General features: G+C 37.7%; 1 protein-coding gene across 5 annotated transcripts in view; it reads left to right on the forward strand.

The window, feature by feature from the left end:
* LOC122058032 (ELMO domain-containing protein A) overlaps positions 1-14,160 on the forward strand; it is a 35,400-nt gene that overhangs the window by 14,166 nt on the left and 7,074 nt on the right. For all 5 annotated transcript variants that reach the window (XM_042620423.1, XM_042620424.1, XM_042620425.1 and 2 more), the window contains 3 exons: positions 7,988-8,103; positions 8,186-8,240; positions 12,261-12,381. In XM_042620423.1, coding sequence (XP_042476357.1) covers positions 7,988-8,103; positions 8,186-8,240; positions 12,261-12,381 — 292 coding nt within the window. The remainder of the gene's footprint in view (positions 1-7,987; positions 8,104-8,185; positions 8,241-12,260; positions 12,382-14,160) is intronic.

Consider the following 14,160-nt stretch of genomic DNA (forward strand, 5'->3'; position numbering starts at 1 on the left):
GCAGAAGCAACAACAACACCATCACCACCTTTGCCTTCATCATAGTTGTCTAGGGGTTGCCTAGGCGTCACCTAGGCATCGCCAAGGCAGTTTTCCTGGAGCCTACGCAACTGTCGCCTTGTTGCACTGTACGCTGACTTATATTTTTTGCCCTTATTTATGCCAAAATTCATTTACTTAAGATATTATTCATAAAGAAACAAATATCCCCTATTTGAATACAATAAAAATAGTTTAAAAATCAAATTCCAAAAGGATAAAATGTCAACCCCCCAGTCCAAGAACAAAAACTGGATTTTTAGTTGTAGGGCGATTTTCAACTTTCGAATTCTAAGGTTTTTCTCAATTCTGAAAATTTTATAAATCTTATCATAGTAAAACATTGCTAAAACTCAAAAATTCGGTAAAATAATCTTTTGTTTTGATGTCAATAAAATTATTTCCATTCAAGCAATTTAACAGCATTGGCACACTTTAAAATAAGTTTGACCGGAACATAACTTTGTCATAACAACTTAGATTTAAGTAATAGACTCGTTGGAAAACTAGTTTTGAGTTATACCTAATACAAAAAGTCTCATCTAAAAATAAAATCATTTGACCAATAAAAAATATTATAGAAGAAGAGCATTTCTCTAAATGTCAATAAGTCATGTTGATTTTTTATGATTTGATGTGAGTGTGACTATGTTGATTTTTATGACTTGATGTTGTTTAATGTTGATTGGTTTTTTATGCCATAGTGTACATATTATAACATACAAAATAACTTTAGAAAATAGGGGAAATAAAAATAACACATGGGCTATTTGATCGCCATGGCAACACCATAGCGGGCGATTCACCGCCAAATCGATTAGCAACCGCCCTCCACCGCCTTGGGTCGCCATGACGCCGTGACAACTATGGCCTTCATCATCATAACTATCTTGTTGGGTTCCACCATATGGAGCACCTGACCTTGTCTTCCTAATTGGATGATCCTCAGAGCTATTGTTGTTCTCATCTGGGTCTTGTGCTTGTGTTTGTGATAGTACTTGTGTTTCATCATCAACAATCAGTTCCTCATTCAGTTCTCTAATTAAGTTCTCTATATACGGATCAGGTGTGGTTTTTTTCCAACCCTTATTCAACCAATCCATCACCAAAACCTTATTGCTGTCATCAATCCATGCTCTAACTGGATCTTCTTTGTCAGGTGTGTGGCTGATGTTGATTGGGTTGACATTTATGTTATCCATAGTTGTCAAGGCATCGCCTTGGCGTCCAGGCACCTTGGACACCTTGGTTGCCTTGACTTTGGACCCTCTCCAACGCCTTGGGTCTCCTAGATGCCGTGACAACAATGATGTCATCCTTTGCTCTCTCCAATTCTAATATTTCACCTTCAACTTCATATTATAGTCCACATATACTTTCTTTGTGTTTGAGTTATTTTATTTTATAATACTAGTAAAGAGGGACCTCCTATCAAATATTTGGATTTTGGCAAAGATAAGACTTGGTTTTGTAACCAGGACTGAGAGAGTTAGTTGTTGTGTGAGGCAGTTATGGTGAGAGACCGTGGGTGAGAGGCCCTTCCCTACCCCTCCTCTGTTTTCTGTTTATTCTCAGTTTCTATTCTAGTGTTCTGGGATATACCAAACTTCTGGATGACATTCAAAGTTCCACTGTTACTGCTGGGATTGCTATTCAGCCCTTGAAGATCATGCCATCGAGTTCCGGTTGAGAAGAAGACCTGATGATCAAATATTAATCCTTGCGGCTCCCTAGTACTGGAGATTTCTGCAGAGAACTTCAAGTTCCTTTAACTCCGATCAAACCAACCATCCCAGGCCATGTTTTAACAGTGGAATACCCACCTAGACTCCTCCTTTGATGGTGATTTGAGCCACATTCACTGATTGGGTTTGTCAATCACTGTGAGTTACTATTTCTGGCCCTTACCTTCTGATTCTGAGACCTATTGATAACGCAGAATCCAGCCATTAGTTTTGACTGAGTTATTGAAGAAGTGTTCGAGCCTCAGAGTCCTACCTTTGATTGAAGCATCAATTCCATCCAAGCAACCTTAGTTACTAATTCTGGAGTTGGAGTATTCTTTTGAAATAACCTATTCCATGTACTGTCGATAGGCCTAAGGTTACCTATATTTGTTTATGCTGTCATCAGGCCTTAATCTATAGGTACTGATAAAGTATTGTTGAGTGTCAAGGGCCTTTTTGCACCTACTGTTTAGGTGGTTCTTGATTTGGGACCGGGGTTCAAAAACCCTGTTCGCGTCGCTTTGCTTTGCTCATGGGCTCACCTATATGAGAAAACTCAATAATCAAGATGTAGTGGCAGTTTGGTAAATATTCCAATGTTCAGAAGGCTTATTTTCACATTAAACACTCAAATAATGAACAGTGGAAGTCTTGTGAAAAAACTGAAGTCATAAGGAGGGTGGCAAGGGATTGGGGTTGTCTTCAACCTTGGATCAAAACAGGGCGGAAGATCGGGAGAGACCTTCAGATTGAGAGAAAATCTTCATCAGGTCACTATTTGGCCTGAAATTTCAGGTGAAGGTTCCCAGGAAGAGGCTCTATCAAACATACTGGATGAACACTTGGATTTGCAGGCTGGAAGGCTGCAGGAAGAACCTGAAATAGAACCTGGTGGTAGAGTAGAGCTCAGTCCTGAAAAGTCCTGAAATCAGTCTTGTAACCCACAGCAGAGAAAGACTTTGGAGGTGATACTCTATGGTTTGAGTTGCCTTCAAGGCAGCAACCATGATACTCTATAGTTTGAGTCGCCTTCAAGGCAGCAACCTTCGACCCAAATCTCAGAGTCAGCGGGTCAAAGACAAGGGTTCAGCAAGCTTCCTTTTGGTGTTTGGTATTACCGCCCCAGTAGAGAAAGTTAACAGCAGCCAGCAACAGTGAACAGGGAGACAGGAAGGAGAAGAAGAAGTAGGAAGCAAGATTGCACACACAAGCATGCAGCTTTCTTCAAACGAAACCCAGTTATCTCATTCAATTATCAACTGATCTCTTCACCGAATTACATCAATATAAAGAAAAAAACTCCCTAGCATAATAATGGAAACCAAACAAAATGGAAACTAACTAATTCCAAGGAAACTCCTATGTATCTACTTACCTTTTAAAACTAAGAATAAAATAAGAATAATGTAGAAATAAAATCTCCTATGTAGCCTACCAAGCCTTGCCAGACCAGAAAACCGGTTTGGGTTGGTTACGTCTTGCCTTAGGCCTCCAAATAAGGTTGGTTCGGTCCAGCCAAGCCAAGGCATCTGCATCAATTCTTCTAGTTATCTGCCGCTGAAGCTGGAGTATAAAAGGGGAATAGCGTCAATGATGAGAGAGAACGTGAGAGTGCGCAGGATGTTGCTGATGTGTGTGTCCTTTTCCCTACTTATTATTACTTTTCTAATATGTGGCAACCCTATACTAGTACTTCTTTGCAGATCTGTATTCTGTTTTCAGAATTCTATCAATTCTGCTGGTCTATTCCACCAACAGAAAGACTACTCCATTGAAATATTGGGTTGTTTTGATTTTTTTTTTTATCTTAAGTAATAAATTCTCTTTTAATTCTGGACTTCTGATTTTGTTCCTGTTCTTTGTCCTATTATGTGCTTAGTCTCAAGGTTCGAAATCTCGTTTCGTTTCGGTGACCACCGAAATATTGAAATTGCGGCAAGTCTATGCGATTTTTTTTTTTTTGACTCGGTTGCCTGTTTTGGTGGTCAAACGGCCATATTATGACCTGGAACTTGGTGGGGAGATTGTTTTAAGGTTAATAAACATGTTTAGATTTTAAATTTGCAAAAATATTAGAACATGACAGTGTTTTAGAGTTGCAACCTCGTTGGCAGCAACCGTCAAACTGTTCTGGAGATTTTATGAAATATTGCTAGAACAAGATATAATATGATAGTAAAACAAGTAAATAATACATCTAAGCCATGATCAAAACATACCTCAACATTAATTAACTAATATTTAGTGTCCTAGAGTAATATACTATGCAACTCCCTAACTCCCAAGTCCCAACTAAAGTCATCCACTGAACGTCTTGCTCTTAAATCTTAAAGTCTCAAATGGCAATATCCCAAGTCCCAAACATATTAGTTATACAACACTAATCATAATGACTATCTATTGGAGAGAGCTATGACGGCCTGGCTAGATTCCACGCCCAGTACGATCGAGTCGACGTGCATTTTCCTTTAACTGCACCACAAATGCATGCCACGTCATAATCTGAGAAAAGAATCGAACGTAGTCCTCCACAACTGCCAAAAAAACTAAGTCGTCTACATACTGAAGTTCACATTTCCAAGGGTATGTGTCACCACCATAGTATAAAGAAGAACCCACCATTGAGCTACTACCAACTGATGCTTCCGACAACATATACGGCTGGGCTGGGTAGGAGAATAAGCTGTCCACAAAGCCACCACCATGTGACTGGGTCTGGGGGCCATAGTCAATACTAGGAATGGATGAACCAGATGTATGCCCTATCCTAGTGAATTGACCATAAGATCCATAATACTCCGACCAGGTGCTCTCTCCAGTAAATGATGGGGCACACCAATGCCCACTCCCTCTACTGTCACTGTGAGGATGACTATCCCCTTTACTTGAACTCATTCCGCTAATAGAAGTAGATAGACTATCAACGTTTATACAATCTCGCTGCCCATCTCCACCGAATTGGCGACGAGACCCTCTATTGTAGCCTGAACTCCTCCTGCCACTTGATTGATGTGCACCATGATCAGTATCTTTTGTGGAATACTCAAACTGACTCTCCCTAGTGAATCACACCGGCATTGGTTTTGGCTCGGGCTCGGGCTCGGGCTCGGGCTCGGGCTCGGGCTCGGGCTTGGGCTCAGCCTGTTCATACTGCTCTCGAACTCTTTCAAATCTATCCCCACCCCCACCCCCACCCCCACCCCCACCCCCATCACCATCACCATCACCATCACCATCACCTGGTGTGTGATGTGTTTGAGTCTGAGTCTGGGTATGACCACCCGAGGAAGTGAACCAATCATCTCCATCTGAATCATACCTACTAGGTGCAGGCTCGAATGGTCCGGGGGTCTATGAATGTATCCTTTCCTTTGCAGCCATATAATCATCAACATTGACCGCCATTTCTTGCACTACATATGGGTTCGGCCTACCTTTCGACTGATCCATCAATGGCTCGCCTCTATCCCTTACCTAGTCTACTAGAGGATCCTCTTTATCTGAGTCTATTTGGAAAACGTCAACAAGTTCAATCTGGCCCCTATCATTCTCCATACCTGTGCGTATGTGCTGCATCCTCAGTCTCATATTGTAGTGCACATACACCAAGTCACCGAGACGTTCCGTACCTAATCGATTCCGCCTTTTCTAGTGGATGAGTAAAATGTATTCCAATTTCTCTCACAACCAGATGTAGATTATGTCTGTGAGAGTACTTTGATAGCAATCTTCTTCAATTCCGGTGTCTAACTCCTATATAACACCTACCATTCAGCTGCATTACAAGTTACAACAAGTGCAAAAGATTATTTTTATTACACTCTGTTTTCCTCTTATCGCCATCAATCGGCACTCCGTGTTTCCATGCAATCTCTGCACTATCACAACTCCTATCACGTTTCCTACCTCCTCTCCCTCTTCTCCCGCCTTCCTTGTCGCCTCCTCTGTCAGCCATTTTATATCACCCTAATGCTGATGCTTAGAACAAAGAATGTCATTAACTTACAAGTATGGTAGCTACTTATATTTTTTTCTTACATAAAGTTATTTTTTAATCAATTTAAAAAAATATTTTAATAGCATAATACAACAAAATCAAATATGGTATAACATAACAAGCAATATGTACACTTTAATATTAATCTCATATTTTTCCTTTATTTTTAAAATCAAAACAGAATATTTTTCCCAATTTTTTTATTTTTTTATTGTTAATCTATTTATCATATTTTTTGAAAATGAAAATAAATATTTACTGGGTGGAAAAAAATTTCGATCCAATAGAGTATTAGATCAACCAATAGTGAGTAACTTATATATAATTGAGTTCCATCAAAGCTATATTAACCATAAAAAATTGTTGATGTAAAATGTATTTTTTAAACCAGAAAAAATATATTTATGAACAAAAGAAAAATTTCGACTCCGTGTGGTCATATATCTGCATCTAGTGTCTATCATATAAAAAATCTAGCCCTAACCAACATGTATTTATATTACTATTTAAAAAAAAAAAAGGTTTTGGGAAAAATGATTTACCTTTCCGAAGCTTGAAATGTGTAGATCTTCAACTTGGAGTGATCTTCAGGGAAATAGATGTGATGATGCGGCAAATTAGTTGACAATGGAGTGATTTTGTATGTTCAAGCAAGGAGGAGCCGAAATTTCGGTGGACGATCGAGTTAGAGTTGAAATTTTGACTCCCCCTCACGAGATTGGGCATTTATGAGGCATGGGTGGTACATTTCGGTTTCTCGCTGAAATGGCACCGAAATTTCGATTGAGATAATTCCCTTTTTGTATTTTGTAGGTCATCTCGACTCGGTAAAAAATATAAAAACACCAAATTTTCGAGATCTCGGCGAGATTTTGAACCATGTTTGGTCACTTGTAGGATTTTTTGGTTCAGCTTGAAATTAAAGTATTGGTATCAGTCGTCGTATCGGTCGGAAAAAATTAAGATACGTATCAGAGGGTATCTTATCATATTGAAGATACGCATATAAATGGATAGGAGACACTTTTTTATACACATTTGTATAAAAAAATTGTTAAAAAAAGCTATAGACAACATGTATTATGCATAAACACTAAATTGAGAGTATCACACTAAGAATCCAAGGTTTGTAGTTGTCCCATAAATGTAAAATCCTTGTTCCCAACCTTGATTTCCACTTTAGTTAGAGAGAAACGGTTGGCAGCAACTTTGGAACAAAAACCCCTCAAAAAATATTTTTTTATTTTTTGAAAAAATGATCCATCTTTGCCATTATATGATCATACCGCACCATATTGTTACGCATCGTGCGGTATTTGTATGTATCAGTTGATACAGACCGATACTTATCAAAACATACATTTCACTTTGATTTTTAATTTTCCATAGAGTATCGGTACGTATCGGTGCTTATCGTATCATATCGGTGTGTATCAGTGGTGTATCGGTGCGTATCAGTATGTATCGTAGGATACATATCGATACAAAAGGATTTGAAAATTTCCATGTATCGTATCGGTAAGAGCCGATACAGATACTTATCGACCGATACAGTACAATATGTACCGATACTTAAAACCATGGGTTCAGGATTAGCCTTATTACGAAACTTGGCTTCTATGTTTTAATCCAAGCCCAACTTGTAAATTACTCTAATTGGAGCTATATCAAATATTTTTTTTTTTTGGTCAGCAACCTATATCAAATCATTGTTGCAGGATCTGTTTACTTTATTATTTTCCATTATGGATATTTTAATGTATAGGATAAAAACTACCTTGTAAAATGCATTAGGTTTTGATGAAATCACTGCTTTTGTGTCCTAATTCCTCACCATTAGATTCTTATAGTTGTTGAAATTGAATTACATGATAATATGATACTTCTTTCAGAAGGCAACATGACTATATAAAACAAATAGGGCTTCTGTGCTGCCATTGTAATTTTGGAAAAGATATAGTAAAATTTGATCATTTTTCTCAAAGGAAAGTAGTTTGTAGAGATGCATACATTAGTCTGGCCAATCCAGATTCAAGAGTTACTAGTCTGATGAACATTCTCTATCAGCCAGTCATCTCTTAATACATCTGATATGGAGAAATTACCAGGATTTGTGCCTTCAAATCCTTTGAATCTATGGTCTAATGTGTTTTAGAAGTAATACTTATTAGAAATTGAGTTTTATTTTTCTGTACCATTTACTAGAAGTGGCATTTTGTTGCAGGATGCACTTAAACAATTATGGAGGTTAGCTTATCCTGATAGAGAACTCCCATCTCTTAAATCAGAGCTTTGGAAGGAGATGGGTTGGCAAGGTCCAGATCCTTCAACAGATTTTAGGTATACGGAAGCTTCATACTGAAATTGGTATTTTGATTAGTCTTTGTGGAGTTGGATTTGATATTGTGGACTTGGTTCTCAGGGGTGGTGGATTTATTTCATTGGAAAATCTGGTCTTCTTTGCAAAGAAATATCCGGTATGTTCCCCTATCTTGGACATGGGCTGCATTTAAGTTTTCCTCAAATCTGGACAATCTTAAGGTGGTAGCCTTACTCAGAAATGGATTCTCAACTAAACTTCCTAGATATAAAGCACTGAAGAGAAGGGGCAACAAGTCCCATAGAGATGAGAAGTGGTGAAGGAATAACGTTAACTCTTTCAAGGGAAAGTCATGCCAACCAATGACCACAAAAGTTAGGTTTCTGGTCTAATTGAGTTGTTCGTCTTCACATGATGAGTTTGAATTCAGTACAACAACAACAACAATCTCAGCCTTATCCCAACTTAATGGGGTCGGCTACATGGATCCATTCAAAACTAAATAGGAAAAGGGAAAAAAAAAAAAAAGTCCAAACAAAAGAGATGCAAAGATGAGAGATGAGAGAAGGGTGAGAGTAGAAAGATGAGTTTGAATTCAATACTATTAAGAAATCCTTTATCAACATAAAGGAAAGGGCCAAAGTTCATCATTTTCATTTACCTTATTAGCCTTTTTAGCATCACCTTACTATCATGCATCGTAGCATGTCCTTGCATGACAAATCGAATAACAGTTTTGACCCAAAAGGTAGTAAAAGAATCTAATTTTAAAAAAAAAAAATTATACTATATAAAAAATTAAAGAAATTACAGGTGTTTATGTGAGAAAAAAAAAATAATGAAAATTTTACAGTCTGATACTTCTAATTATTATATGACCCCATTAAGTTGGGATAAGGCTAAGTTTGGAACTTCTGATTATTATGATCCCATTACTCTTGATTATTATATATACATATAGGTTAGAGAATGTAGAGATTGAAAGTGAGTTGATTAGAACTTAATCCCTCAAATGGTCTTGTGACAAACCCAGAACTGTGAACCTATACCTGCCAGAGAGAAGAGAGAGAGAGAGAGAGAGAGGATTTGCTGAACCCACGATATATTCAGTCTTGTTACTATTATGGACAGACTACCTTTATTTATAATGTTTAGTTACAACAAATGGTCTAAGTAGAACTCCTACTTAACTTATAACCTAAGTCATAAACCAATAAGAAACTAAAAGAAAAAGCTAAAAACAAGTATATTACGTTAGGGGAAAACCCCCAAATGTGACTAACAACTAACACTTAAAGTACTGCAGGACAACTATAGATATCTTAACACTCCCCCTCAAGCTCGAGTATACAGATCAAGGGTTCCACCTTGTAACAACAAGAAAAGATATAAAAAGCAGCACCAGTCTTGAACATATTTAATAGTCATGTATGGTAGTGAGCATAGAGAGAACTTCATTCTGGTAGAATTATCAGCTAGGGCGCACCAATCATCTGCATCATTAGTTGATAAAAGTCGTCGTGTCGAATAAACCCAATATAACCATCAGCAACGAATAAAATATGCAGTGGAGAACATCAATCCGAAATCCAAAATACCATATTAGCAACAGCAATGGTGACATCATAAGCTCTTCCCTAGGAAGGCAAAGTAGTAAGTAATCTGCTAAAAAAAGACAGATAAAAGTCTGGGCTATTGATTCTTCTCAAGGAAGGTAAGCAAAAGTACAGTATAGGTTACTGCAAACCAAGATCTGTTAGAAAAGATCAAATTCACTCTTAAGCCCCAGACAAAGGTCTCAAATAAAATTGCATCATTAGGTTGGTGCAAACTAAATAACTCAACATAAGGTTGTTGGGAACCACTCAGCATAAGGTTGTTGTGGACCACTCAACTTAAGGTTGGTGTAGACCAGATAAATTGCATTGTTGCTGAAGACCATCTTCAAAGATAAAATTGTTGCTAGGACACAAACAATTAAATAATAATAATTGACTAATGACTTGAGCAGATAAGAATCTCCAATCTCCCTCTCACATTTAACCCATGGACAAATAATGCATAGGATGCAATAAAAAATATTCCACCATCATATGGAAAAAATTATTAGCAATTAGAGTCTTGAAGGATGTGCATCACAATAAATCCAATAAGAAAGATTAATTGCCATCACAAGATCCCAATAAAATAATCTCCAATCACCCCCTCACGGTAGCAAATAAAATACCAGGTAGGCCAGATTTAAACAAATCCAAGCAAATAGCAATCGCAATCATCACTTTATGCAAGTGCCTGATTTCTGAAAATTGTAACCCCAAATTGTGAAACTGATGTGATCTTGGGCCCGCCAAAGCAATAATATGACAAATATTATTGTAAATATGAAAAATAATAAATAGTTAGAAGGTAGCAAAGGGGTTGGTGGTAGAATTGTAAATATCTCAATGTTAATAGGGGAGTGGCATGGCCGTAATTTAGTTGAAATCTGATTATAAGCACAAGCTAAAGCCAAAGGGTAAACTTGGAATGGTTTATAAAATATGGGCAAGGGAGGATGAGGGAAGATGGGAGGGGCATAAACGGAAACTCAAATAATAAAATAAAGAACTTAAAAGAAGGTAACATGGGGGATTGAATTTAAGTGGAGGGACAATTATGAGATAATAAAGTAGGAAGAGAAAGACTAGCCTTGATTCTTCATTCTGTATGGGTAACTAAGTGTAGCAGAGACAAGGATGTTTGAGATGGATGTATGGCAAAACTAGAATCAAACGTTCTCATCTCAACCATCTACAACATTTGTCACCATTGGGCCATGTTCATTGGAGGCCTTCGGATGATCCAATCCGGAGGAGTGATTTGATTCTGATTGAAATATCTAAAAGATCCAGGGGCAGGCCTAAAATAACCCTAGGAGAGATGGTGAGGATAGACATGCATAACCTAGCCTTCTGCCACGTATGACTTCAAATAGAGCTGATTGGAGAGAAAAAATCCATGTAGCGGACCCCATATAGTTGGCATAAGGATTTATTGTTGTTGTAGCACTATTAGTCGTCTACACAAGCCATATTTGTTCTCAGTTTTCTAATATTTTCTGCAGACATTTTCTGCCAGTACAGATTAGCACTTGACCTGAAATTTAGAACTTTCTGACCTATCTGTCCCAAGATATCAATTTTCTTATATAATTGTTATGTTTCTCTATATTGGTAGTCCTGGTTCTGCTAATCAGTTCTGGTTCTTCTGGTATTTCTAGTTTGGAACTGATTTTATCCCATAGGATGAGGATTTTAGGCTATTCATTTAAAAAAAAAAAAAAAGAATCAGAAGCCATATATAAAAAGAAGAGCAACCCAGTGCATGACCCCTGCTTCGTAGGAGAGGCTGTTTCCATCGAACCTGTGACCAACATGTTGCAATAGTGCAACTTAACCATTACACTACAGGCTTGCCCCTATATATATATATATATATATATGTATATGTATGTTTGGCTTTTGTAAATTTTCCTATTTATTCACTGAAAAAATTTCCCTTTTGTATATTTTCCAAGATATTTCACTGAAATACCCATCGTGTTAGGGGATCCAATCTGGTTGCGGATTTCCTAGCTAAAGAGGCTGCAAAGTTTGGGGTATCATCCATGGGGTCGATCTTTCCCTTATCTATTCAGATGAAATCCAAAATGATATAATTGGGAGACCGTGTTTCTGCTTCTCTAGTTAATGTTTGATCGTTAAATATTGGAGGGGCTTGGTTTTTTCCTGCTGATGGAAATGCCGAAGGTTAGAGTTTCTAAGCTCTTTATGTGTTCTTGTACGCATCTGGGAATGCCTAGACATTGAAAGCATTCCTGAAGCAGCAGCCTAAACAAATTTACGAATAATGTTGTAAGTTATTATGCTGTCGGTGCTGCATTAGGTTTTTGGTTTGTTATACCAGGTTTTCAATTGATATATGCTGATGCTGTGATGCTTGGAATATTGATTGACTAATAGGGCATTATTGTGACAAATGTTGTAAATGGTGGGTTCTGGAGATATATACACAACCCACACAAGTCTCAGGCTAAGATCATTTGAGTAACTTATGAGGCCCAATGTTGAATTTAAAAATTGGAAGTTATGGACAATTAGGGGAGGACGATTCTTAGCTTGCATTTGGTCATTGGCAGGAATCATTCCAGAAGCTGTTACACAAACAAGAAGGAAAAAGAGCTGAGTGGGAGTATCCCTTTGCCGTGGCAGGCATCAATTTATCTTTTATGCTGGTACAAATGTTGGATCTGCAATCAGGTAAAACTGTAAAACACTCCAAAATGGACAACTTTACTGTATGATGCTGCAGCTATAATGTGGCATCAAATCTGAATTGCTACCCATTTGATGAGAATGCAGCTTGAGTGGTTATGATGATACGAGTCAATGCCATACCAAACGTATAGCTTTCTTGGACTATGGACATTGCTCATCATGTTACTAATGGACAATACTCATCATGTTACCAATGTAGTACTGTGATTGAATAATTAAAACAATACCAAACTAAGATCTTTTCACCGATAAAATCCAGATTAGGATAATGAATAATAATAGCAAATCATATGGTTAGAATGATCCAAAATTCATCAGGGATAAGAACAGTTGCTGAAAATCTGAGATTGATCAGATGGCTGAACGAGAAAATATAGAGTATTCCTACTAGCATAATGATAAGGGTAAAACAGTAATTTCAGACATTAAACAAAGATCAGAATTTAGGGTTTGAACTACCAATCGATTCTTCCTTTGAATCTGATATTAGTAAATAACATAGAACAGATCAGAATCAATAACACTATATATCAGGGTATAAAACAGTAGCTTAAGAAGAAACAGGGGCAGAGTTGAAAGCAGGAATAATTCCACATTGGCAGGTCAGAATCTGGCCAAATTGAAAAGGATTTCTATTTTTGGTGAATGGAACATTCAATCAAATTTTGGAAGGATTCTAACGGTCGGATTGCTCAATCTAAAAAAAAAAAGCCTTGCGTGTGAATCCCAACTAGAACAGAATTTACTAGAAGATGATTGCAGAAAATTGACTGACTTGAACTCACTTGTTAATGGATGAAAGATGATAATGCCATGATGGATTAATAAGAACAATAGAAAATAACACCTAGGCTTCACACCGCAAGTTGGTTCGATTGGGTCAAACACCAACCTACTTTGAGTTTCTTTGATCAAACACAAGGGATTCTTCACCAATGGAGAAGGAGAGTAGAAATAGCCTTTTCTAATGTAGGAGTAGATTACAAGAAACTAACCCCCACAATTTATAAACCCCAAACAAGACAAATAGGACTAGGAAACAAGGGAATAAGACCATCAAATAAACCCCCAACGGTACAATACCAATATAGGAGCGAAACAAGCCCAAAACCCAACCCGATAGGAGAGAGAAAGACCTGCAATATGGCTGGACAGAGAGAGGTGCGGCCAGGTCTGTAGGGCTCCAATTGAGCTGCATTCTTGGGCGTAGGTAGTCCCTGGGAAGGGTACAAAAACCTAAAAATTTGAAGGACTTCCGACGGTCGGTTGCTGAGATATTCACTTTTCTGAAAATCAGACCTATGAGAGAGAATTTTTCAGAATTCTGCAGGGACAGCAACTGGTAGCCTTGAATGGTTCTTCCAAGATGGATCGATTGATCCATTAATGATGTGGAACAACCCCTAGCAAGACCAGGCAGATTAGACTTCCGATGGAGGAGATATTGGAGATCGATTGGACTTCAAAACTGGAATTCCTTTGCTGGTCGATTCTGATTTAATAGGGCTTGACAGATCTGAAAACTCTCTCTTGGAAATCTTACAGCAACAATAATTAAGAACAGAAAATAGTAATGGACACTAAGAAAAAAAAAAAACAAGATGGAGGGTTGAGAAGGACGAAAGATAATAAATGAATGGGTATCTCACCCCTCAGGTTTTGGCTGTCACACCCCTCAAAGGTTTAAGCATCTCACCTCTCAATAACAGCTTTTAACTAAAGAGTAAGCACCCTATAATTCATTCATTCTAATTTGAAATT

This window comes from Macadamia integrifolia, chromosome 12 (assembly GCF_013358625.1).
Source record: "Macadamia integrifolia cultivar HAES 741 chromosome 12, SCU_Mint_v3, whole genome shotgun sequence".
NCBI lineage: Eukaryota > Viridiplantae > Streptophyta > Magnoliopsida > Proteales > Proteaceae > Macadamia > Macadamia integrifolia.